Source organism: Vespa crabro, chromosome 4 (genome assembly GCF_910589235.1).
Source record: "Vespa crabro chromosome 4, iyVesCrab1.2, whole genome shotgun sequence".
In the NCBI taxonomy this organism is placed as follows: domain Eukaryota; kingdom Metazoa; phylum Arthropoda; class Insecta; order Hymenoptera; family Vespidae; genus Vespa; species Vespa crabro.
The window spans coordinates 4,118,242-4,145,741 of record NC_060958.1 but is presented as its reverse complement, the minus strand read 5'-3'; the positions used below and the strand labels follow the sequence as shown (position 1 = coordinate 4,145,741).

General features: G+C 35.7%; 1 protein-coding gene across 7 annotated transcripts in view; it reads right to left on the bottom strand.

Moving 5' to 3' along the window:
* The window catches only part of LOC124423671, a 162,138-nt gene that overhangs the window by 98,838 nt on the left and 35,800 nt on the right, over nt 1–27,500 (bottom strand). For 5 of the 7 annotated variants that reach the window (XM_046961681.1, XM_046961682.1, XM_046961680.1 and 2 more), the window contains exons 4-8: nt 5,026–6,630; nt 4,759–4,933; nt 4,220–4,459; nt 3,853–4,092; nt 3,520–3,710 (exon numbers count right to left, since the gene is read on the bottom strand). In XM_046961681.1, coding sequence (XP_046817637.1) covers nt 3,520–3,710; nt 3,853–4,092; nt 4,220–4,459; nt 4,759–4,933; nt 5,026–6,630 — 2,451 coding nt within the window. The remainder of the gene's footprint in view (nt 1–3,519; nt 3,711–3,852; nt 4,093–4,219; nt 4,460–4,758; nt 4,934–5,025; nt 6,631–27,500) is intronic. The other 2 variants (XM_046961684.1, XM_046961686.1) reach the window with 1 other exon arrangement.

Genomic DNA, 27,500 nt, shown 5'->3' with positions numbered 1-27,500 from the left:
GATTGGACGAACGTTCTTTGTTAATACGAATAAATTTGTTACGAATAAATATAACTCTAGTGATTCGTTCGAATAAATATAGCTCTACTGATAGATAACAAATATTAAATAAAACAAAGGAATAGATAAAAGAATTTAAAATTCTTATTTAGAGATAGTCTATCCTTAGCGATCTGCTTAACGTTTTACCTTGACAGAACACTTTCTAATGAATTAAACTTTACAACGCTTTACAAAAAAAATATATTCTTCAAAAACAAAACAATGTTCACGTTCATTTGATATTTCTTTATGTGTTGTAATCTTACAACGATCGTCGAGGGAACATATATATAAGTTTCTATGTTACTATTAGACAAGGTCAACGGATAGCTTGGTCTCAACGACTTGATATGTTTTTATTATAACAATCGATAATCATTTAAATCTTTTACATTACACTTTCATTTCTAACGTAAGTACAACACGTATTTATGTATGTATGTATTTTTTTATGTTTTCTTTTTTTTATACTTTATAATACTTTGGACGTAACACGTAGCATAAAAATTAAAAATAAATTTATCACAAAATATCTTTTCTATTATTAGATTTAAACATTGTTAATGATAAATTATTTTTTTCTGTATAGAAAAGAAATTTTTAATTTAATTACGAACGTCAAAGGATTAATTTCAATTAAGGTCAGTCAAGGTAGGACAAAAGTTCGAAACTGTCTGAAGCACATGTCGTTAGTTTAAATAGATGAGTCTCAAATGGCTGCGAGAGAATGATAACGAAAGGATACTATACGTTAGTAGGATGACATCGTTTTTTATTTTTCTTCACGTTTTTTAAATGACCGTACGAAGAACACGACCCACTTGCAGGAGTATATGGGCTCGACTTCGAAACAAATGGCTGACCTTGACCTTTCGTTATATCTCGATTAATTCGTAAAACAGATATCCGTTTAATTGCATAAACGTGAAAAAGCCACATGTAAATTAATAATAACGTTTTTTGACGAAATAAATTTGACTTCCGCATGGACGGATGATATACAAGTAGTAAAGTGAATAAGAAAGAGGACTAACTAGCTAATGGTCTATTAAAAAAAGAAAAAGAAAGAAGAAAAAAGAAAGAAATGTGAAAGATAATATATTAAAGATTAACCTATTTTTTTTTTAAATAATTCAAGAACTCCAAATGAATGTCCGAGTTAATTGTCCTTTCTTTATCTTTTTTTGTCTTTTACTTTCTTTTCCGTTTTTTATTTTATTTTATTTTTCCTTTGCAAAATAGAAAAGAAACGAAGGAAAGAGAGTATACTCGAAGAGAAGCTACGTTTATTCGAGGGTCGAGGGATGCCAACCGACTAATACGTTGCTAACACGGCTCGCTGCTCCATTAGCTTTGATCATTCACTAATACACGTTTACTCTCTTTCCCTTGTGTTAGTAATATTTTTATCTGTATTAGTAGGCGCATCCATGTATACCGCGAAAACACACATTTGTCCGAGAGAAATGCTCGTTCGTGCGTAAACCACCACTTTGTGTGCTGACACTTCATTGATAATTTGTAAGCACGGTTAGAAATACACGAACAAAAAAAGAACAAAAATTGATTTATACAACGAAAAAGAGAAAAAAGAAACAAAAAAAAACAAATTCTTCTATTGTACTCGTACTCCCACAATTATGACTTTTATTCCTTTTTCTTTTTATAAGACGAATCGTACGTAAATATTAATTTCAAAGTAAATATTAATTTCAGTTGAGAAATATTGACTCTCTCTCTCCCTCCCCCTCCTCCTCTCTCTCTCTCTATTTAATTGATAAGAAACTCGCGGATCGTCTGATATAGATAAACACATATTTTACTTATCACGCACTAATCGTTTCTCTTCATAGCCGTTTTTTTTTATTTTTTTATTTCTTTTTATTATTATTTGTTTTCTTTATTATCACTCGATAGAAACACGTACAAGAGCACTTTTCATTAATTTGCTTATTGAGAGATGTAAAATTTAGAAAATCGTCGATTTTTAAACATGTTTGGAAATATCTTTAGAAAATTAATATAAATATTCTACAACACGATCCAAGAGCGTTGGAAAATTATTCCTTTAACGTGCACCGATCGATAGATGTGTTAGGTAAGCGGAATACAACCGCTATGTTTATGCATTTGAGCAAAGTATGCTTTTGATATTAAAGCACCGACGACTGACCTTGAAATACTATGCTTCCCTAATCGTCGTCTATCCGTCCAATGTCGATGAATTATGCGAATCTGTTCTCTGATCTAGTGCCCATCCTTACTATTACTACTGACTACTCTTTTAAAAATAATCACTTCACGTGTACATTGCTGTGTGTTTCTAAATGTAACCACGAGTGTATGTGCATTTGTGTGTATGTGTGTGTGAAAGAGAGAGAAAGAGAGACAGAGAGAAAACTATGAAATAAAATAAAATTCTACGAAACGTAATATAAACTCGAAGAAGAATCGATCGTTACCTCGAACGATTACCCACATCCAAGAAAGCAACTCTCTGTTATGCGAAATCTTCAGTATGCATTTGGAAGCTAATACGAACTTATTCGAATATTGCCGTCCATGTGAAAGGAAAATTAAGGGTCCATTCAGGCACGATTGCATCTCGATCCTACCATGTTTGAAAGTCAAGAAGGAGAAAAGAGAGAAAGAAAAGAAAAAAAAGAGAAAAAGATGAAAAATAAACAAAGAAATATTATAGATACAAAACGTTGCGCCTAGATATTTCTTAGCTTTTTTTTTCATTGGATCGTACTTCGTTATCGAGACTTTCAATAAGAAAATAAATAAACACGTATTGAAAAGAGAGAGAGAGAGAGAGAGAGAGAGAGAGAGAGAGAGAAAGAGAGAGAGAGAGAGAGAGAGAGAAAGAGAGAGAGAGAGAGAGAGAGAGAGAAAGAGAGAGAGAGAGAGAGAGAGAGAGAGAGAGAGGAAGGAAAAGAAAAAGAATGCATTTTTTCGTTCCCGTTCGATAGAAACAGGTGTTGAAAGAGGCGCCGCGAGTGAAAGGGAAATTAAAGCTCGTGGCTTCTTTTCTTTTTCTTCTTCTTCTTTTTTTTCATTCCGTACCCTTTCGGCGATCAAGGTACGGATGCTGAGTCTGCAAATGGTATGAGTCGAAGAAAAATACAAATAGCCGTGTTCCCGATGCTCGATGCAGTACACGGCTTGCGTGGGCAGAGACTAATGATTCGCCATAAGTGTGGATCACCAAACGAACTAACGGTCAAAGAGGTCTATCTCAACATGATAATCTCGATATCTCGAATGCCATGTGAACTTCAACGCGTATATGATTGATGTTACAATGCGAAAGCTAAGTAAGTGCACTATTACGAGAGAGTCTTCTGTGAGTTATCATTTCTTTTTTAATTACTTGTCGAAAGCTGGTTCATTATCGAAAAAAAAGAAAAAAAAAAGAAAAGAAAGAAAAAAAAAGAAAAAAAGAAAAGAAATAAAAAGAAAGATTCGACTTACCGAAACCTTCCTTCCATTCTTTTCAACCTCGTTGTTCTCCAACAACGGCGCACTACTGCTCTTTCCGCCCATTTCTATCGTCAATGGTTCCGGCTTCAATTGCAGACTTGCTGCCGATGGTGAGGAGGGTGCTCGAGGTGGGGTCTCCAATAATTCTCCGGAGCTCAGCGAACTGACTGTCGTCGACAGACCTACGTATCATATAACTTATTTCAATACAATCTGACCTCGGCGTTCCATACGATCGTTCTTTCTTTTCTCCCTCCAAACTTATAAATGTTTCACTACGAGTGTCTAATAAAAAAAAAAGTAGGTTCGAAAAAGCAAACTCACATAGCGGTAAATTCGTAGGTCTTGGCGGTTTAACACGCGGCAAGGAATCATCCAATCCGCTGCTACTGTCAATCCCTTCTTGTAGATATCGATTCTCGTGATCTTTTGTTTGCGTGTGAACGCTCTCCCGTTTGATCCAAACGTCTTGATTATTCTTGTCATTACGCGAGCTCAATTTGGATGGTCTCCGGCGAATCCTTTCCCAGGTCTCCTTTCTGTGACACTTGTTCGAGGTCGGCGCTTTAAGAGAGAAAATAAAAAAAATATACCAATGGAAATCGTTTCGTCGAAACTAAGTACTTACTTCCTTTTTTTCTCTTTATCCATCTCTTTCACTTTCCACAAAATGTAAAAAATTTTCACTTACGTTTGGTTAATCGTCGATCCGTGCTTCTAGGTGGGCTCGCCGTACCGATTCCACTCTCGAGAGGAGAAGCTCTATCCGTAGCATCCGGTGACAAGCTCCCTGATGAGATCTCATCCATGCTTTGCAAAAGATCTTGGGAGGAAGAGGAAGATCTGTTGTCGTCATCTACAGTGTCTTGAGGCGATGGTGGGTCTAGAGTGCTCTCGTCTTGCAGCGACTGCGAATCCAATTGCGATTCCGCTATAAACGTCAAAGCGAACCAAGCTGGTAAGCGACGAATCGACGCCACTACTACTACATGTAAAATTCTTATCTATATATTCTTTCGATAATAAAAGGAGGTAAATAAGTAAATAAGTAAGTAAGTAAATAAGGCAGGAAGGAAGGAAGAAAGGAAGGAAGGAAGAAAGGAAGGAAGGAAGAAAAGAAGGAAGGAAGGAAGGAAGGAAGGAAGGAAGGAAGAAAGAAAGGAAAGAAGGAAGGAAGGAAGAAAGGAAAGAAGGAAAGAAGTAAGGAAGGAGGGAGGAAGTAAAATTTACCTCGTGGAGACTCGCATTCGCTGACCCAAGTAAAGCTAGAACTTCTTGAAATGGGAGGTGAAGTTTGCGTGGCTATATCCGAACAAGTAAAGGACTCCATTGGTGGACTGTTGGGACAACAGGAGCCTGAACCACTTCTGATTCTCAATAAAAGAGAGTGTAGAGAGATTGGCAACTGGAATGAATGAACAATTGATATTTTCATGAAACGAATCAATAAATTTAAATTTGTTTTCTTTCTTTTTCTTTTTTCATTACACTACTCACTGTTCTTACCGATCCTGATCTGGCATTCTGTTCCTCGACGATCCTCTTCACCTCACTATTTTCAATCCTAACATTTTCACAAACCGAATCGTTTCTATCTTCAGGCAAATCACATTCGACTGCCACGTCGTTACCCCTCGATCTTGATATTGAAAATTTCTTTAGGTCTACCGGACTGGTCTCTCTTACGTCTCTATCGGATTCAGATAGTCTCTTCGCCGATATGTCACAACGTAACGTGAAAGGGGAAACAGCACGTTTTTTCGAGGTCATACCATCCTTCGTTCGATTTTCCAAATGTAAAAGATCCTGATCGGGTAACGAGGATACTCTAACGAGTACAATGTCGTTCGAGTTTTCATGAAAGACAGGTGTCTGTCTTCTTTTAAGAAATTTTCCAAATGGTGGTTTCTTTTCTTCGGTCGGCGTCACTGGTGCCGATTTCGGTACATTATTGTCCAACGATTTTGATCTACCAGCTATAATATGATTGTCGCTTTTGTTGAGTACATCGTCATAATCTGGATCCATACCGATGTCTTGATCGTCCTGAGTACCTTTAAATCTTTGAAACCTTGGCTGGCAATCTCTACGGCGTTTCTGATTCGTTGAAATAACAGGAAGACTGTGTTTCCTCTGGGAATCCGTTCGTTGACGAGGCGGAAGTTTAGTTTTCGATTCTTCCACTGTGATTATTCTTGAAGAAGACGTAGATGAAGACGAATATGAAGAAGATGAGGAAGAAGAAGAGGAAGAGGAAGATGATGAAGAAGATGAGGAAGAGGAGGACGGAGGTAAGACGACCGGTACATCGTCGGACACGCTTCTTAACTCTACAATTTTCTTTGGCTCACTACAAACGTCCTCCCCGGGTCGGTTTATTCTCGTTGGTAGACTAGATACGTTTCTATTATTCCATGAAGAATGACTTTTTACGTTTCTTGCTAAAAACTCGTTGCTCTGACGATCGTCATTGACCAATCGATATCTATGTTGATCAATAACGATACCGAGATTGTCCGGTAGACTGCCGCTTTTACGTCGTGAAATCTCGTTTTCATTCGGCACTGAATCAGGATTTAAAAGAGAACGAACGTCGACTCCGTCGACGTAAGTCTCCCCTCTGTTACACCAATATTTATTTTTGACGTTGTTCCTGTTGATTTCGCAATAACTATTCTCGGAATTTTCGCTATCGGATAAACCGAACTCGTTCAATAATTCTTTGTACTTGATCGTTTTCGGTTCTTCCTTCTCCTTTCTTGTCGTATTTCGTCTTTCCAAATACTTTATCGATTTTTCTTTGGTTAATTCGTTTATCTCTTTCGCTATTATGCTATTGAACTCAGCAAGTATACTGTTCGACCACTCGCCAATATCATCCCCGATAATTGTCTTGTTATTCCCCCGTGGCAGGGAATTCTGTTGCTTTGGAATTCGAGTACTTCTCGCTGGCAAACATCTCGAAGCGTTCGTCGAATCCTTCGAACTCGAAGTTCCTACCTTGATGGTTGTTGTTATTTCTTGTTGCTTCGGATATTTTGGTTCCTCGATGACACGTAATGGAGTAGATGGTGCCGACTCAATGATCTCACCAATCTCTTCCTGTAACATTTTAAATATTTCTTTATTTCATTCGTATATATTACGGTATCGTCTACGTAGAAATCACATGTTACGTAAAATCATATATATATATATATATATATATATGGTCACATGAATGGTTAAGAATATGTGCTTAAATGTGAGGGAAAATAAATTCAAAATACAATGTGCACAACACTAAGCACGTATTATACGTAAAATACATAGAAGGGGGACGTCGACTTCAAACACTTTTATTGATCTTCAAAGGAAAATATGAAGTGGGAGGGGGAGGGAAGTGGGTACAAGAATCCTCGAAGCGCGATAACCGGTAATCTTTGTCAGTACAGTGCACGCAAACTCGCCGAGTTTCACCTTCTGCCTATATGAACGACAATAACAACATCAACGAATAGCAACAACGCAACAACGACGAGGACAGAACAGGAAGAGACGACAGGAGAGAAATAACAATGGCGACGCATGCGTAGCCCACGTAGGTTCGCGTTGCAAGAAGGGAGAAATGTGGATAACGATAGAGAGTATTTATAATATAACGACACATAATGAAATGGCACATGATATAGGATATTTAACATCCAATATCTCGCTTTATTTGACGCGGATCAAATAAAATTAAATTGAAAAATAAGAAAAAAAGCAAAAAACAAAAAGAAAATCTAAACAGTTACACAATTTTATTCACATGAGTAATTTTTATGTTCTTTCAAATCGTTCTATTATTTTATATTTCTAATTACATTAATACAGTTCATTTAATTCTTACTAAATGACTAACTTATTCGTAAATTTATTATAATTTTTCCTTTAATAAATTCATTTTCCTTTTATTCTTTTTCATTTTTCACTTATTTCAAAGTAACAACTCGCCAACATACAATCCCGATTTCTTTTCTGTAATTTCCAACAAATTAGATTAACATAAATCAAAATTATATCCATAATTCTTATACCGAAATCGCGTGACAAATCGTTGCGTTGCGAATTTAATCTCCGTAAATAATTCAAGTTAAATTGATTTACCATACAAAGGGGCTTTAATTTTGGGAACGGAGCTTCTTCGAAGGGATCGAGGTTGATCCCTCGTATGGAAGTAATCGAACAACGATCGTATCTCATCTATTACAAGAGAAAGAGAAAGAAAAAGAGAAAAAGAAAGAAAAAGAGAAAGAAAAATAGAAAGAGAAAGAGATAGGGAAAGAGAAAGAAAAAGAGGAGAGAAAATCAATGGGTGACGGATTTGTTCAACGGATTGGGAAACGTCACGAGGCAGTTGCTGTTGAGAGAGATCGTTCATGATAATAATCCGGTCGACACTTTCAACAGAGTTATATCCCACATAAGGTGCCTATTCAACGCGCCATCGTGCACGATGTAACGGCGTTGGAAGAACAATGGGGAAGCTCCACGCTTATGATCGATAGCTCGACTGGATATCATCGGGCTGAGAGAGAAATACTGGATGTTTAAGACTCTCTTTCTCTCACTCTCTCTCTCTCTCTCTTTCTCTCTCTCTCTCTCTCTTTCTATCTCTTTCTATCTCTTTCTCTCTCATTTTCTGCTTTTATCGACTCGCTTAATCGTTCTCTCTACGCGATCTACACTGAATCATTTTCTGCCTACTCTCTGTTATTTATTTATACGAATGTAATGGACGATGCCTAGTAATAAAGACGGATTTATTTCGGCCCTTTCGAATTATCTACTCTCTCTCTCATTCTCTCTCTCTCTCTCTCTTTCTCTTTCTTTCTTTCTTACTTTCTATTGAATAGATTAGAAGAAAAAGATAAAAAAGATTTGATAGGATGCATTCGCATTTATATAAAGGATTTCGTGTGGATTGTTCATAAGTTATCGTTCGAATTTATTGTTCTGTAAGTTTCTTGATTGCATATGAAATTGTGAAATAATAAGAATCTCTTATTTAACAATTCTTCTTAAATCAAAATAATCTACGGTGTAATAAAAGTGGATAAAATTTTATACATGCATTTTGAAATTTTTTTATATTTATAAATACGTGATTTATTTAAGTAATTCTTTATATAATATATATATATATAATATATATATATATATATATATATATATATACATTTAATGTAAATAAAATTCGATTAAAAATAAGAACGTATTATACGAATAATAATTATAAGAAAGAATATATAATAATTATATCGACAAAAATATGTAATGACTCATGAACGATAGTATAGAAGAACCAAAAAAAATAAAAAAAAAATAATCTAAATAGATCTAGGAACGTTACGTCGGAATAGAACAGTCCAAGTTCGTCATTCAAATGAAATGCTATCTATCGTTCTATAGGTGTAAATTACCGGCTACGATAGCACTTAAATCACGCTGAATTCGAAATCTTTCTTTAGAGTTAAGCGAGTACGTGGTTAACGAGTTTCACTTGTCGTACGATCCAGTCCAAGTCTCGCTTATAATAGTATGCTTCGTAATAACGCAATAATCGAACGAGAAATATCGATATTATATATATATATATATATATATATATATATATATATATAATTATCAATATCATTCAATATAAATCGATCATTCATGCGATCGTTCAAGCGATTTGAAATCATCCATACTTTATTGTTTAATAAAATCCTGTTATTCGGTATCGATGGTAATAATAATACGATAAACAAAGTATTGTTTGTATTCAAGATTATATCGTTGATATTATTAATGTGTTGATGATAAAGGAAGAACACGTATCTCGTCCCTTTATTTATTCCTTCCATATTAATAGAATCGATGAAATGTCGGATTTTATGTTACTACTTGTAAGTACGTATATGTGGTTATATGTGTATATAACGTGCGTGGGAGAAAAAACGGCCACCGGTTCCTACTACAAATGTTATATTGAAGTCAAAAGAACGACCCGTTCGATCTGATCCGATCCGACCCGATCCGATCCGATTCGACCCGCTTCGATTTTATTCGAATACAGCTCAGCGAGGACATCTTTGCGTGTGAAACAATGTTCCTCGTTAGGACACTTTCACATGGAACCTTACATCACGCGTCAGTGACCATAACTCATGGTGATGGTGATGATGATGGCGATGGCCATGGCGATGGTGATGTTGTGATCATTCTTGTGGTGATTGTATTCGACTAAATTATATAGGGATTCTCTCTTAGCGAGAGAATACAAAATGACATCCTCTTCTATAATCTACGTTACTACGGCTTTTTTTTTACGTCCTTTTAAAGTTTCTTTGTCTTTATACGAAAAGAGAATCTGTGTTCGACGTCATTCCCGAAAAAAAGGAAAAAAAAAAAAAAGTAGAAGATTATTCGGTACAAGATGAAAAAAATCACGTATTGACGTCATCCATGGACAAAAACCTTCCTTCAGTAATAAACTCGATAAATCGCGACGGAATAGATTTAAAAAAGCAACGTGCTAATTCAAGCGAATTCATAGGCAATCGAGCGTTTCTGAAATTTCTATGAACATGATATATATATAGATAGATAGACAAATAAATAGATCTATTTATCTTTTGTTAAACTTCGTCGACCTACATTTATCTCAACCTACACGTGAAATTATCCAATTCATGTGTATAAAACGACGAAATTGAAGAATTTTAACAAAAATATGTTAGAGTTGTGATCAAATCGATCGATAGATCGATCTTGATTGTTTTTCTTTCGCTTGATACATTACTTATAGTTCTCCGATCACGTACTACGCTCGACGTACACGCGGTCAATTTTAAGAGTTCCTTTTTCTTCATCGATCGAACTTTCTTTTGCACACATAACTCACATGCACTTTGTATTAAGACTTCTGATCGTTTTTTTTCTTTTCCCTTCTTTTTTTTACCATTCGACGTTAATATCCAAGGAACATAACGAAGAAAATCGAGAATAAGATCTACGTAAAACATTACGTGTAATTCTAATCGCAGCTTGGCAATTAGTTCAAGGTCAAACGACATCAATCGATATAATGCATTCGTTGTATCGTCTCGATACTAGTCTTGATGTAAAAACTTACTTAATAGCACGCTAATTAAATAAAGTCCATCGTGATTAAGCTTATGATCGAGTGACAGTACGATCGTCTATGAATTTAAACGATAATTCGATCAGCGAAACATAAAGCTGCGATTTAATCGAACTCGACATCGTTCCAGTAAAGTATGAAGTTTTGAAATGTTGTTTTCAAATACTTTACCATTTCGATTAACGTACACTCAAAGTACAATATATTACGATTGACGATTTATTCGAATGAAAAAAACCATTAGTCATTTATTTAATAATCAATAAAATTATTCAACTTACTTTCATTTTCGTTAAGTTAAAATTTTCTCTTAAAATCTATCGTTAGAATTTTAAACGTATTTTCAAAAAATACAAAAATACACACATATACATAAATACGAAGATAAAATAAAAAAGGAGAAAGTAAAAGACGTAAAAATACAAAATCGTTTTGTTCATGTGAATGGATAGAACGCGTTTAAATCGTTTAAGAAGAGCTCGATAAGTAATGAAATCATCAGTTACCACCGACGACGATCGTGCATTCGATGGGATCGATCAAATTAATCGTCTATAATAAGATCGCTCAAGCAGACAGATAGGCCGACCAACCGAGAGGAGAGAAAATAAAATAAGAACAAGACATACGGAAGGTACATTTGCAAAAGGGACGGTGTAAACGGCGTGTCTAGTGAAAGCGCGAATATGTTAAATCAAGCGAAGAATCAATAGGATAGGAATCAAGAGAGACGGTGGTTTTGCGTTGTTCTGTTCGCTTTCGAGAAACTGGAACCACGAAGGACGAGATTTATGTCGCTCGGCTCTGTGACAAGCGCGTTTGAAGTGAACCGCGGTTAAACCGATGCTCACCTTTAATTGGCCGTGAAGTGTTTCTCGAGCCCGTGGAGATCTCGATTAACGACGTGCGCAAATTAAAAAGAGAGAGAGAGAGAGAGAGAGAGAGAGAGAGAGAGAAAGAGAAAGAGAGAGAGAGAGAGAGAGAGAAAGAGAAAGAGAGAGAGAGAGAAAGAGAGAGAAACCGGCCCAGGAAACTTTCAACGATCGGATCTCTCAAATAGAAAATATTAATTAAATAAAAAATAATTTTTTTTTGGAGTTTACTTTGGGATTTACAATGATCCTTAAATGTTTAATATAACATGTTATATATATATAAGGTATTTTCAACAAAGAAAGAGAACGTATACAGATATCATGAAACGAAATTATACGAATCTTTCATTTCGAATTGCACGCAATTAGATTTACCAACATTAAATCATAGCTTGTGTATAAATTCGCGAGGAAAACATCACGTGTACGAACTATACAGGTTGAATCGTTTAAATAGAGATCGCATGAATATATATATATATATATATATATATATATATATATATATATATACATACACACACACACATATATATATACACATATATAAGATCAAATTGCAGAAGTATAAAGGATTTATAAAAGAGGAGCCCTATAAAAATTTATAGCATTTAAAGAGAAAAAATAAGCGGTATAAAATGTAATCCTTCTGTAGAAGAACGATTTCTTTTTCTTTTCTTTTTTTCTTTCGTCTCCATTTAAATAATCTTGTATAGGAAATAGATGGAATAATTTGAATTTTCAATTCGAAACATTAATCTAAATTCGATTCCAGTTCGTATTGATCCATTGATTTTTTCCTATATAACGTAAGATCTTTCGATCGCTCACTCTCGATCATTTTTAATAAGCAAAGAGAAACAAAAACAGATATAAAATAAAAAAAAAAGAAAAAGATGAAGTCCAACCTCGTTTCCAATGAAATCAATGTTGCATTGTAACAATAGTTAGGCACTGATAAACGTAACACGCACTCACAATTAGTGAATCCGTATGAAAGCGTCGATCCGTTCACGGAAAGGAGGCTCGCGGCAATGCGATCTTCGACGATCGAGACGCAAGTGCGTGCCACGATCATCGCGCGTTCGTTCGAGCGTTCACGCACGGTCGCTGTTGGCTCATTCAAGGACCACTGCCTCCTCGTTGGACGACCGGTCAATCTGAATAATATGTTGGACGATCGCGATCACAGAAAAATCATGTCTTTCCTTTCGTTATTCCTATATCGTACTAAACTCCTAATAACTTGTTTACGATAACGGTTGAAATGTCGAGTGATATCAGCCGTAAAAACAAAAGAAAAAAAAAAGAAAAATTTGTAAACAAGGCCGTCGTTGTTGACATTCTATGAATTTTACGTACGAGCAAAAATTTCGTTTCATTTTTATGGATTAACGATTAGCTTTTAACGTTCATTTCAATAGAGTAAGTTTTTACTTTGGTATTATCTTCTGCGACATTTTTGGTAACTTTCATTTAATAGTTTATATCGTTTTATCGATTTTTTTAACGATTTCTTTTTATTTATAATCATTTAAGAGATCAATACACGCGCACGCGCATACACATATACGTATATTATTACTTTATAAAATATTAGTATAACATTAATAAAAAATGTTTATTCAATAAATTTTCTTAAATGCCCCTTTTGATTTAGTTATTAAAGAATTTTTCTTGAAAATATCAAAATGATAAAAAGGTATACTTCAACGATTTTCTAACTGGGACTCATAAATTTTATCGGATGACGGAACAACGTCTATCAATTGATCGTACGTACGTGCGTACGTATGAGGAATAAAAAATAATCGTGGGACATGTTCGACAATCGTTCGAACGCATTTCATTATAGAAATATTTGACGAGAAAACGAGTTAGCAAGAAATGGAAAGAGCGCGTACTGAAATCGGAAACGCGTGCATTTCCACTGTATACTGTGTCGATCGAGGGCTCACGCACACGGAAACGGACGTACATTTGTGGACGTACATCGAGCTTGCACGCACACGTTTACGTTTCTCTAATACCGCACGTTGTCTCTCGTTATTGAGTGACTGACATGTGGATTATATCGCCACGAGCCTTCATGACCATAATGAAAAAGAAAGAGAGAGAGAGAGAGAGAGGAAGAAAGAGAGAGAGAAACGGAGGCGTATAACAGCTTCTACTTCTTTCTTCGTTCATCTCTCTCTTCCCTATTTTGGACGAGGAAAATGAAAGAGACAGAAAATGATACGCGTAACCTACAATGGGAAACAGAGGCTCCCTTGTTTTTCAAACTCGATCATTTATACCGTATGTATATCTTTTTGCGTATTTTGTGAAAAATAAACGGCAACAGTGAATTTGTTTGAATCTCTCTCTCTCTCTCTCTCTCTCTCTCTCTCTCTCTCTCTCTCTTTCTCTCTCTCTCTCTCTAATTTTCTCTCTTTTTTCTCTTTCTCTTTTGATCTCGTTCAAATTTAAATATACAATAGATATTTCTCTCATTTTTTTTTATTAATATTGAAACGAGGTTAAATTCAACATTAATACGCACCTCGATTCACGCTCGGCTACAACGTAGAAGTAATTAATTTGAATTCAACAGGATCACGTTTGCGGATGATACGAATTGTGCATAACGAACAAAAGTAATCTCGGGAGTATCGAATACGCGATTTTATCCTCGGTTGCTCCGCTTTCCACAGAACAGTGAAAGAATTAGTTAAACGCTATTATTCGTTCATTCGTTTTTTCATTCAAGTATCCGGATTAGAAAGAGAGTTCATACGAGCGACGAGGATTATTCGTAGGTGTATAGCGTATTAACGTTTATACATGGTGGGATCTGCTGCCGGAAGTACGAATTAGAACTCTAGGATATAAGAATCAGTCAGATCGAAATAGGAATTGACCGACGCCTTTCTACTTCAACAGATCGATAACCCGACAAATAAAACCTAACGTAACGTTTCGTAACAACTAAATTAACGGTAAGATATCGAGGAATTCGTTTAGGCATTTATTATATACGTACATATATCGCTAATCTCGGATTAATAGCGAGTATTTACATGAAAAAGTAGTTTTTCTTTTTCCATTTCTTTAACAAAAAATAAAAAAGAGAAAAGAAAAAAGATCGAAAGCGTTGACCCATTAAGATTTAAACGGTTTCGAACCGATTTCGAGAAAAATGATGCCAGCGTAAAATCGTCGGAGATTAGCAAGAATACATCGAGCACCTTGTCACGAATCCAATTATCGGACAATGAAAATTCTCTCGATATCCTAGTGAAAGTATTAAAACGCGACTCGTTATCTCTGAAAGTTTCGGCCGTGTGATCGTCTAGAGACCGTGAATGTATGTAGTACACATATATAAGTGCATATTTATATATATATTTATATATATACTTTTGCTATGTATATATATATATATATATATATATATATATATATATATATATGCAGAAAAGTCTATACCGTCCATCTATCTTTTTTATTTTTCGAAATTAAAAGCAAGAGAGAATGATAATGAATGGCGATTTTTTTGATGCGTCACGATCAGTCTCGCGTTTTTCACTTTCGAACAGATCTACATGTTTATATCGAAAGATCGCGAAAGAGGTCGAAAATGATTGAAAGGAAGAAGAGTAATATAATAACATCACTTTCATTTCTTTTTTGAAATATCGAAACCGTTAGATTCGTTAGAACACATTAGACTACTAATGATCGACCGCACGCAAAGCGCGTAATTTCTTTTCTTTATTTTTTTTTTTTTTTAATTTCACTTCTCAAAGGAGATCTCCTTGCCGATAAAGACGATAAAATAAGTTCATAAGAATTCCCAGGACTCGATTGATCTCAATAATTCTACTCAGCAATATAACAACTTATATACTTACGTATATACGTACGAAGAATCGTTTACGTGAGTGTGTGCGTGGGAGCGGAAACGCAACACTGGTTCGCCCACTTGTATAAGAAAAAAATTTACCTTATGCCATGTGAATTATCATTAACCGATCGGCTGTGGCAGCAATGAACGAACATGAGAAAAGTTAAAGGTAAGTACCTACTCGTTAGACTCGTGCCGATCGCGGTGTTACCGATTAGAGACCGATTTCACGGATCGTTGTAATTGATAAGACAATTCGATGACCGATGAGAGTATTAGAAGCCAAGTCACGATGTAATATCTTAAATGTACTGATCATCCGCGATAATGTTTCTAACCGCTACTTGCAGACTCGGTGTAGAATCGAATTTATCTTATATAGTACGTTGTTGTTGTTGTTGTTATTTTTTTTGTATTTTAAATACTTTTTTACTATTAATTTTATATAACATTTCGATTTGTATATTGTAAGAAAAAAGAAGAAATAAATGATTGCTTAAGAAAATGATCTCATCTCTACATTTCTTTTTTCTTTTCTTTTTCTTTTTTTTTTTTTTTTTTTTTAAGAACAAAGAAAATCAATAAACAGAATAATTGTTAGGTGAGAAAGATAGAAGAAAACTGGTCATCTATGCACGCGTTAGATCAGAGGTGGTGAATCGTACGCGGTGAAAGTAACGTTGGATCATTGTAATTAACTTCTCGCTTGTAATAATCGTGAAAGGACGAGTCTACGTAATTTCAAGAAAGAGAACAAAAAGTCACTGTACTTAAGATGGAATCGATAAGAAACGTTTTCTATTTTCTTCTTATTTTTTTTTTTCACTTTCCTTCATTTCTTTTTTTTCCATACATAACATAAGAAAATAACGCAAAATTGTTTTGTAAGGATCGATATGATTTTTTATCTTTTGTAACAGCAAAATAAATTCGTACATAGAAGAACATAATAATAAAAGTTAACAAAATTTTATTTAATATGAACTATAGTGCGTATGTAAATTTCGTGAAAAATTTGTAAAATATTCTCGTAAAAAGTATTTTGCTATTTTTTCTTTTTTTTTTTTTTATATATATGATACGCAGAAAGACATGGACACGTCCTTTTCGACGAGTCCTGACGACATAATAACGAGCGACAAGTCCGACACGCGCTTACCAAGTACGGGCGAAAACGAGTTAAGAGCTTCGAGAAACGAAGGAGGAAAATAGCTTTTAAACGAACGCTCGCTCCTTCTTTCCACGGATGTTCGCCTTTTGTAGAATAAACCAGACTTCGCGACCTTGATTCGATGCGATATCGATACGCGTTAACCCCGTGCCACGAATAGTTTCGCGTACGTTTTCACGTAAAAAAAGAAAAAGATAAGAAAAGAAAAAAAAAAGAAAAAATTAATCTCGGATCCTCGACGACTATGTCTCAATTGTATCGAATCTAAGCGTCATAAAAGATTTTTAATATCTTTTGATAGTTAACAAAATATGGGAATCATTTATATTTTTTTACAATCGATAATAATCGATAGATAATTTTTCTTATAGAATCACGTAGATAACATTCCTATCTTTCTAACTACCTTTATCGGTCATCTAACAAACAAATATTTGATTATTAACTATAAATATAGAAATAGTACAAATAAGAAACGGTCTGGAAGATTAAAAAAAAAAGAAAGAAACAGAAAATAAAAAGAGAAAGAGAAAAAGAAATATGATAAATCGTACGATTAAATCTCGTTTATTTCTCGAGATTCATGTTATCCTGATAAAATCTATGAAGGATCGAGCATCGCTCACGTTTATTGGCATTGTCGCGAGGCCGACATTGGTACGAGCGTCTTCTTTTTTAAGACGATAAGGACCGCGAAATATCGCTAGTTTATCTCGATGCAGCATTCTCGGACACGTAAATTCAGTTTTCAGAGAGCGAGTACAGCGATCAAGAGACACACAGAGAAAGAGAAAGAAGGAGAGAGAGAGAGAGAGAGAACTCTTCGCCATCGGTTCTCTCGGCCGATAATGTTTATTTATGAGGCGGTTCGCGGGAGCATTGAAGTCGCCAAGGATCGTGACCGTATCGTTTCGACATTTTCTGCAAATGCACGGAACGCTCTCTCGGCCTCGCGCGAATTTACAATTTTCCTTCTTTTCTTTTTCGGTGCAATTATTACATCACCGTGGTTCGATATTCGAGAGAAATTATCGAAGTATCAAGACGTCTAGTTTCTTAGCGAACGAAAAATCCATCTATATAGAATTCGATATAGAATTCGATTCATTTTTTCATTCTTTTTCTCTCTCATTATAAGTATAATACTTCTCTGGAGAATACGAAGAAGCTCGAAGAATCCTATAGCAAAGACCCCCGTTCGAAGAAACAATACACCAAGGGACGATAAATAAAACTCGGCAATAGCAGTGGACAAGGAGAAGAAAGGCGAATAATGGCCATATTCCATTGGCCCTCATGCTGAGTCCATCTTCTTTTTTTCATCTTTCTCTATTTCTTTCTCTCTACCACTCTCCTTTCTCTCTCTCGTTCTTCCTTTCGATTCCGCGAGTATAACTCGAGTCACGGTGCTAAATTTCGAGAGAGTTCGGGGCCTGAGCATGCGATTCAAACTCGAGATACTATCAGTGTAGACGCGTCCACAGAATCGCAGCAAGGAGGATACGAATTTTATTGCCATTTTTATGTCCACGAAAAAGGAACGAGCTTATTTCTCTCCACCTCAAAAATTCCAGAACCCTTCGTGGGTGGGTTTTTTGTTGTTGTTGTTGTTGTTGTTGTTGCTTCTGTTTTTTCTCTCTCGATTAACGCTTAGATGATCAGAGATAATCCATTATTATCTTCTGATTTCTTATTATTTCCAGTCGATAGTACCTCGAGTGTAAGAATGAAACACGTATTGTACATACGTCGAGAGCAAGGTGCAAAAATGAAAGACGGATTGCGTGAACTGCATCGAAAGTTTCTCTCTCTCTCTCTCTCTCTCTCTCTCTTTCTCTCTTCTAAGTTATTCTCCTCATCCTACTCTTTACTCCCGATTCTCACGTACACGGATGTACGTGACCGACGAAACTCTTTCCTCTCGACAGACGATGTCGGAAAACTTATATCGAAAGCGATCGACGCCCTTCGCGAATAAAACGTTGCACGTTACTAAGACGGTACGGTAAGTGTCGACCGATAGTTATATTGCGTATCGTGTCACCTAGACGATAACAGCAACAACAATAATAACAACACCGACGACGAAAAACATTTCCGCGAACTCGTAACTCGATAAATTTTTCATTCATTTTTCTTGTCCTCTTTGGAATTTAACGACGAACGAACGAGAGGTACACAAGGCTCTCGGCTCGTATAAAGAGTCAAAGCTGCCAAGGAGACAGGAGCGACGACAGCAAAGAGAGACGCAAGTTTCATAACATAGCAACGGACCTGAGAGAGCTCAGGAGGCTCACCATAAGTTCATTGGGAATTCTATTGACGATGGTAGCGCCGCTGCTTGTCCTAATACGGCAACTTGTCGTTTCTCGGCTTCTGGCAAGAAACGTACCGAGACAGACTAAAGTAGGAGAGAGAGAGAAAGAGAGAGAGAGAGAGAGAGAGAGAGAGAGAGAGAGGGAGAGAGAGAGAGATTACGATTCTTAAACAAGATTTTTCGAGGAGAACGAGAAGACAATAAAGAAAATGATTTCAATTATGATAATCATAAAAATGATTACATCCTACATACGTCATGCTCGTATCTAATTGAAAACTTTTATAAGGAATTAACTTTCAAGGTATTGTTAAATTTCTTTTTCAAAAATACAATAAAAATTTTTTTATTGATCGTAATCTTTCATTCATTAACACACGTACCAGTTAGAAAATAATTGATATAATCGTATCGAAGAAAAATAAAACGGCTTGCTTGCATATCACAATATGAATCGAGACTTAATGAGAGAGAACGGTAGCCCGTTTCAACCTTCGCGGTATCCGAGAGCAAAAAGCTCCAACGGTCAACGCGTTTCACGTCCGTCGTTCTATGTTGAACTGGAAAGTGAGAGTGATCGACGAAGGGAAAAAGAGTTCGTATCGAATCGGGAACGCGTAAATCACCGCTTCGACCTGTCGACATATGTAAAACGATCTTTCTTATATATCTCTTCAACTGAGATCCATCAATATGAAATATATTCGGGAAAGAAACATTTTCGAATCTTAAAATGTTACATTGCTGAAGTAATTGACGTTGATAAAAACAAACAAAAAAATAAAAAAATTGTTATGAATATTTACTCGGTAAGGTTCACTAATTATTATATTTTAAATATTAGTGTCAAAAAAAAGAAAGAAAGAAAGAATCGTATCGAATCGATATAGCATTTATTTCTATCTCTTTCTATCTCTCTTTCTCTCTCTTTCTCCCTCTCTCTCTTTCTCTCTCCCTCTCTCTCCGTTTTTCTCTCTTTCTCTCCTTCTTTTCGATCATCGAGATCGTGCTAGGTAGATCTCAACGTGATCGACGAAAGCTTTTCTAAGTGACGAAGGCGGCTGTCTCGCCATCTGTTGGAACACATTCGAGAATGGTTCTCTCCGTCGATCTGGTTGCTACTCACTTAGAAATACGAAATGATATATATATGAAAAAAAAGTAATCGAGCACTGAAAATAGAATGCACTAAATAACAAAACTTTGCCGTTAATAAATATAAATCGATATTCGAGATATATGTTTACGAAGTAGAAAAAAAAAGAAAAGAAAAAGAAATGTGCGGAAAGAAAAACGCACAAAAGCATAGTAGCCGAAATAAAAGAAAAATAAATAATTAAATAAAAATAGAGAAAAATCTTTCAAAGGTACCGTAAGAAGAACATGAGAGAATTCCGGATGGCGATCCAGATTCAGAATTATCTTATCGTCGGGTCACGAACGTGCACGACACTGGGGTCTTCTTCGTTGTTGAGGCATTTTGAGAACACGAAAGAAAAAAAGAAAAAGAAAAAAAGAGAGAGAAAGAGAATGTCAAAATATCCGGTGTATTTATCTCTTAACTGTATACATATATACGATACAATTTTTAGTAAGACGAAAGAGAACATGGCGCCAAAATTATTGCGTAACGGGAATGTTGCAAAGAAAATAATAAAAAAGAAAAAAAGAGGAAAAAATATAATAATAACAATTATAACGTAAGTGTATTGCGTTTAACGAGCCAATCAAAAGAAGTTGTACAAAGAAATAGAGAAAGAAAGATCGAAAAAAGGAGATGAAAAAAGAAAGAAAGAACCGAAAAAAGAGAAAGATGAAAACAAAAGAAAAAAACAACAACAATAAAAACAACAACACTGAGAAAAAGGATTCAAGATCGCTCCGGGAGGATCTCATCCTGTGGAGGATCACGACAAGATTACATTGCAGGATCCACCGTGAAAGGATCATATTGCCTTCCTTTCTGCGCAGCACCCGCGGCTGCTGACCCTTCGCCTGCGCCGCCGTCTTTCGTTTCCTTGCTTCCACAAAACGGTAACGAGTTATAAAATGGAACAAGATCACAGGCGGCCAAGATGGGATCTCTTGAATGGCTTAAGTACTCAATTTCTTACCTTCTATACATCTACACCAAACCGCGAATCTTTTTCTCTTTTTGAGCTTTTTCAAATTTAAAGAGGAATTAATAATTCTCGTAAGGTTACTTAAAAAAACAAAAAAAGAACTCTCAATTATTATTCAATATTTCAAGTTACTTTAAAAAAAAAACAATTGATCACTTTTTTAATTTTCTAGATTATATCTTAGAAATTTTACCTTTTCATAAATACAAATGATTCCTTCATAATTCTTTGTTAAATACATCGAAGTTACTTGAAAGTACTCGAGTTAAATGAACGATCAAGTTAATATTTAACTACGAAATCAGAAACAACGAGGATGAAGGCAAATAAAAAGAATTAAAAAAAAACGAATAAACATTGTCGGTGAGAGCCTCTCATCGTTTATCGTTCACGCTCTCCACGATGTCCATTGAACTCGATGGTTCACAGTAGACTCTTATTAGATCATCGTCGTCTAATAGGATCGAACGATAGGAATGATTTGTGAGGATGGCCGTGATTTAAATAAGAAATCGGTGACAACATGTCGTGTATATATGCTTGTACGAGCGCTTGTGCGCGCGCTCACGCTTTGGCTGGTCGATGACCCTCCTCATCCAACAAACCAATGGTGAACACACATAGTGCGTCGAACGCAATAGAGGAAGAGTCGCGTAACGCATCTCTTGGGGCGAGGAACGGGTGAAGAGGAAGGGAGGAGACACGATCTATACGGTAGTTTCGGATCGAAGAGCAAGATATTGAATCGGTCACCGAGCGCGAAATTCGAATTTCGTATTTTCCAGCTAGAAAGCGAACAAGCGTTATTGAACATTGAACGAAGAAAAATAAATAATACATATTTATATACGTAATGTATATCACTCTAATAGACGCGATCGTCACAACTATCTTATTGCGAATTATTTTATAAACCTAATCAATTTTATGATAAAACAATTAACAGTTAAATAAGATATGAAGATAAGGTCTCGGAGGTTTGATAGTTTGGAGTTGGTATGTGAGGAATAAGAAGAAAAATGTCTTTTACGTTGATGTAATTAATTACTTATGATAATAATAGTCCTCGAAAGAAAATCATTATAAAAAACTAAAGTTATATGTATGCAAGGGTTTCACGAGACGATCTTTTCATCTTTTCTCTCATCGTCTCTTATGCGGGTAGTTATTGCTGATGATTAACAGCTTGCCTGGTTAATAAACGACACATTTATAATAATTAAAGAAGGAGAGAGAAAGAGAGAAAGAGAGAGATTTTGACGAAAGGAAGATCTTTAACGTCGTTAACGAGTATGACAGGCTTGAGAAAAATCAACTAAATGAAGAGTTTTCGAAACGCATACATTCGTTTTCACCTATTACAAACAAGGAAACTAAAGTTTACACGAGAATGAGAAAGCGCCCGTTCAAAGTGTTTACGATGATGGAAAACGAATTTCTTCTCTCGTAGAACTACGACACGATGACTCTTCTCCCGATCGATTACATCAGAGAAATGAAGAAGAGTATATAAGAAGAAGGATAGGAACGATTAAACAGGTTTTACGATCATTTTTCCAATGGAGAGTGATTCATCGATACTTTGGAGAACGACCGGGAGAAGAATTTCTAGCGGTAAAGGGGAAACGAAGGCAGTAGGTTTTACTCCAATTTAAGAGAAAAGAGAAGGAGAAGAGAGAATCTCTCTCTCTCTCTCTCTCTCTCTTCTTTCTCATCCTCCTCCTACTACTACTTCTTCTTCTCTTCTTCTTCGTTCGAGAAGAACATGGCTAGCATAAATCTTTCGCTGTCGCCGTGGACGTTCTTGTCGACGTTGGAAGGCACCTTTTTCTCTCTCGCTCTTTCTTTCTTTCTTTCTCTCTTTCTTTCTCTTTCTCTCTCTCTCTCTCTCTCTTTCTCTCTCTCTTTCTCTCTCTCTCACACACACACTCGTTTCACACCACGAGCGACCCAATTTCGCTTGGAATCGGTCGGAAGCACGCAAAGAAGCCGCGAGATGCTTAACGCGGCTGTATTAAAAGGCTCCTTCCGCGTGGTCTCGTTGTATCTGAACCATACATGGTATTCCACCTCCTCGTTCCTCCTCATCTCCTCCGTTCAATGTTTCTACGTAGAGGAGACCGCAGGAACGATGAAACGCATCTCTACTCCGGCTAACCGGGACAAGAGTGCCCTGGAGGCTCGCCGGAACAAGAGCTACCGGTGAAATTACGTCGACATTTTTTTGTTTCTTTTTCTTTTTCTTCTTTTCTTTTCTTCTTTCTTTTTTTTTACGATCGTTGCATCTCCTTACCCTTTCGTCAATTCAATGAGGACAACCCTCGGATACTTGGAACTTACCTATAATGTATACCTGTATTATATTTCTTTTTCTTTTTCTTTTTATTTTCTTGGTCTTTTTATTTTTTATGTTTATCACGTACTTGTGTGATACATTCGTATCGAATATACACACTGTATTTTACATAATTCGCAGGTGTAGTATATATACCTCTACGTATATTACCGACGTTATATTTTCTAGATAACTATGTAAATTATATAATATGCATGTATGGATAATATATTGCATAGATATATGTACATATAATATTTTACATACGATATACGTACGTATACGTTTGTCCTATCTATTATGAATCATGTAGCAATATTGATTATTTTCGAAAAATGTCAAATTACAAAATAAGAATGAAAACTCTAGTGATCGGTTTGGTAGTAGAACGTAAGCGGCAAAGTTAATTACTATCTAATTGCGCGCATTACTGAATCCAACGACGAAGAGGCCGTTAAAGGCGGGCGGCGACGACGCCCGGTATAAATGAGCTCTGACGGGATATAAATTCAGGGTTAAATACTGCATGCAAAACGCAGTAAAGCTCCGCTTTACGAGCATCCCGACAAGATCTCTCGCGTACCTACAGAGAGCTACGAGGCCTCTGAGTGTAGTCTCTTTCTCTTTCTCTTTCTCTCTCTCTGTCTTTTTTCTTTTGAATATATCAGCTTCGTTTCTTTTGTATTTTCTTTTTTCAAAACTTAATGGTCAACGTTGGCAAAAAATCAAAATTATTCAACGATTTAAGGGAAATTGATTCGTTTCAAATTAACTTTAATCTAAATAATATATTTAATTAATTTTTATTATGTTAAAATGTGTGTATATATATATATATATATATATATATATATATCTTAATATTTATTTTTATATTTGTTTGAATTTATTTAATTACGTCGAAAATGTTAAAAAAAATTAAAAATTAATATTTGTGAAATACTGATTAATTTGATTAACGGTTAAAATGATAGTAACTCGTTCGTTGTATCGTGTTTAACGATAAAGAATTGTTAGACGTCTTGAGCTATTGCACAGAATTAGCGCCTAATCTTTCCTGCCTTTGGAATCGTGAATCAAGAGGCGTTAGAGTTCATAAATCTTACGTAATGGTGGATAAAGATGTTGAGGGAGTCCGACATATTATCCCACGCGACGAACGTTTCTATTCGCGAGCCGTGCAAAACGTTAGAGTAAAGTAACTTTGATTCGAACCTTTCGGAATTGATTGAACGAACAGAGAAGTTTATGTTCGACGGTTTCAACAGGATTCATCGCTGTTAACGTGGATTGATTTCTCTGGAAACTCATCGACCTTTCCACCCTCGATTCTTATCGACGTTTTAAAGAGAGAGAAAGAGAGAGAGAGAGAGAGAGAGAAAGAGAGAGAGAGAGAGAGAGAGAAAGAGAGAGAGAGAGAGAGAGAGAGAGTTGCTTAAACAAATTAATCTCAACTGATCCTTTCTCATTACTTCGTTTCTCCTTTCCACTCTCTCTTTCCTTCTTTCCTTTATATACAATCATTATAAGTATAAGAAGCAAATATGCTAGGAGCGTGAAATAACAAGATCCGTGTAAAAATTTAATCCCATCAAATGAAGTTAAGTCGATTTTAAGCAGCTTTTCAATCCTCCAATAATCTCTGCAGCTCGTGCATGTTAGTTCTTAGAGTCCGACGAGTCTTATGTAATCGACATAAATTTGGATTACGTTTGTACAATGAAGCCGTTCAAAGATCATACTACAAAGAAAAACAAAGAACGTATTACCATCATCCTATTTCCCTTTAATTCCCTTATAATCGTTAACGAACATTAATTTAAAAAAGAAGATGTATAACAAAAGAAAGAATGGACAAAAAATGAATGGAAATTACTTTGGCGTATAATATTCGACCTTTCGAGTCACGTCGTACACATCGTTGCACGTTCGACGAGTTTTTATCGACTCGTCTATTTTGGAATATGACGAAGACCTCGCAAACTATATCTCGGTACAAAGGTTCAAGAAGCGAATCTCCGTCGCGTTGCAAATAAAATCTTTTTTCTTTCCTCTTTTCAAGAAAAAAGTCAAAGAGAAAGAGAGAGGGGAAACTAAAAAATGAAAAATAAAATGTAATCGTACAGTAAAGTAAATACAAAGGATAATCACTATACCGTGTTCTAACTCTATCATACGAAATGATTTCGATTACGAACAAGTACTCGTAATAATTCTCGTTAGAGAGAGAGAGAGAGAGAGAGAGAGAGAGAGAGAGAGGAGAGTAAGTTGCTAAGCGTAGAATTCTATACTCGGCAACGTGGTCTGTATGTAATACGTAAGTGCATACGTGATTAGGTTCATACGTGGTACACGTAGCACAGTTCCTTCAGAATCGGCATCGGTATGAGCGAGATGGTAATTGCATAACGAACGGCAACGAACGAAATGAGCTCCACGCGATATCCATAGCTTCCCGCAGGCCTGCATAATGAGCTAACGTCCTTGAAAAGTGATTACGACTGGCCGATTATCGGAGCGTGCGGATGGAAACCTCTCGACGGTCATCTTCTCTCACCTCACAGTTCAAATTATTTCTTTTAATTCTTATAGAACCATTCGTATATACGTACATAACAGAGAGCTAGTAGAGAGAGAGAGAGAGAGAGAGAGAGAGAGAGAGAAAATGATACGAAGAATTCAAACCGGACTATAATGAATTCTAGTGATTAAGTGCTTGCTGATTAATCGAATCGATCTTGTAATTAGAAAAGAAAAAACCATAACACTCGTTTACCACTCGAGCTATAATTAATACCTATAGCTATATCCTTCTAAGCAAGAATCTGATCAGGTAAAACAAATAATAAGCAGAAGATAAACATGATAGAAGAAATAAAATGAAAAACGATACGAAGAAAGAAACAATCAGCTTGCCTAGGTCTAATTACAGAGTTAACCGATCAAACCTGCCAACGTCTATCCTATTTATTCGTTAGTTCTTCCTCTTATAGAGGAAGAGATACCAAACCCTCTTTTAATACTTGATACGACGAAGCACGCGCGGCCTTTACGCGAAATTCTACGTACGAAGAAGCACGCGCACCGTGATTTCACCTTTGCTCGTTACGTGCCAAGGTTAGCCTTGTCTTCGCGCCAGTACTACTACTATTACTACTATCGCTACTACCACTACTATCGTCATTACCATCACCACCACTAGCATCACCACTACCATCGTCTTCCTTCTTCTCTATCTGCGTGCCAATGCTTCTCTCGTACGCGACCTTCTTTGAAAAATAAGCAACATGAGAATTGAAAATCGAAACGCATTCGAAGATACCGATCTTTTCGTAGAAAACAGACTTTTTTATCGTTTTCGGATATTTTCACGTCAAGCCGATTTCAAGTCATCTTAATTATACTCTTCCTTTTTCTTATCTAAATTTTACTTATCTTTTACGATTTTTATTTCGCTATCGCGCAATAATTCGATTAATAATTTCTCTTCTAATGCTGTTTTAAAAACGCGTAATCGTATAAATTTACGTTTATTTATATATTATAAGATTATACTGGTTGTTAATGCTATCATATATATAGTATTTAATTTATATTTTTATTTATAATAGATAGTTAATTATATTTTTAATAATAATGCGTTGAATTAATGGGAAGAGTATTAACAAGTTAAAAAAGATTCTTCGTAATCGCGGACTAAGATAGTTGCGATTCCGAACGGATTCGGTGGTACACCACGATCGTGACCAATTATTTATGGCATAACGGGTTCGCAGGTATCCGGCCGATCGAGATCAGCGATCGCTCTAGTTCGTCTTGGACGCTACTACCTTTCGAATCTCGAGAGTTCGAGCTTTCCCAAGGATTTCTTGAAAGAAAAGTTTATTACTTACTTAGAAATATCTTCTTTCGATCTATTCGAACAAACGAATCCATTCACGAAGAAGAAAAAAAAAGAAATTTGGAATTTTCAACAGAGCCGTTATTTTCTTCTCTTTTAGCATGAACAAAGAATAAAGCATAAAGAAAGAAAAATAATAATAAAGAAAAGAGAAAAATATGTAAAAAATTCGCTTACGTGAGAAAAAAACAGAGAATAATCTTTATTTCTTTAT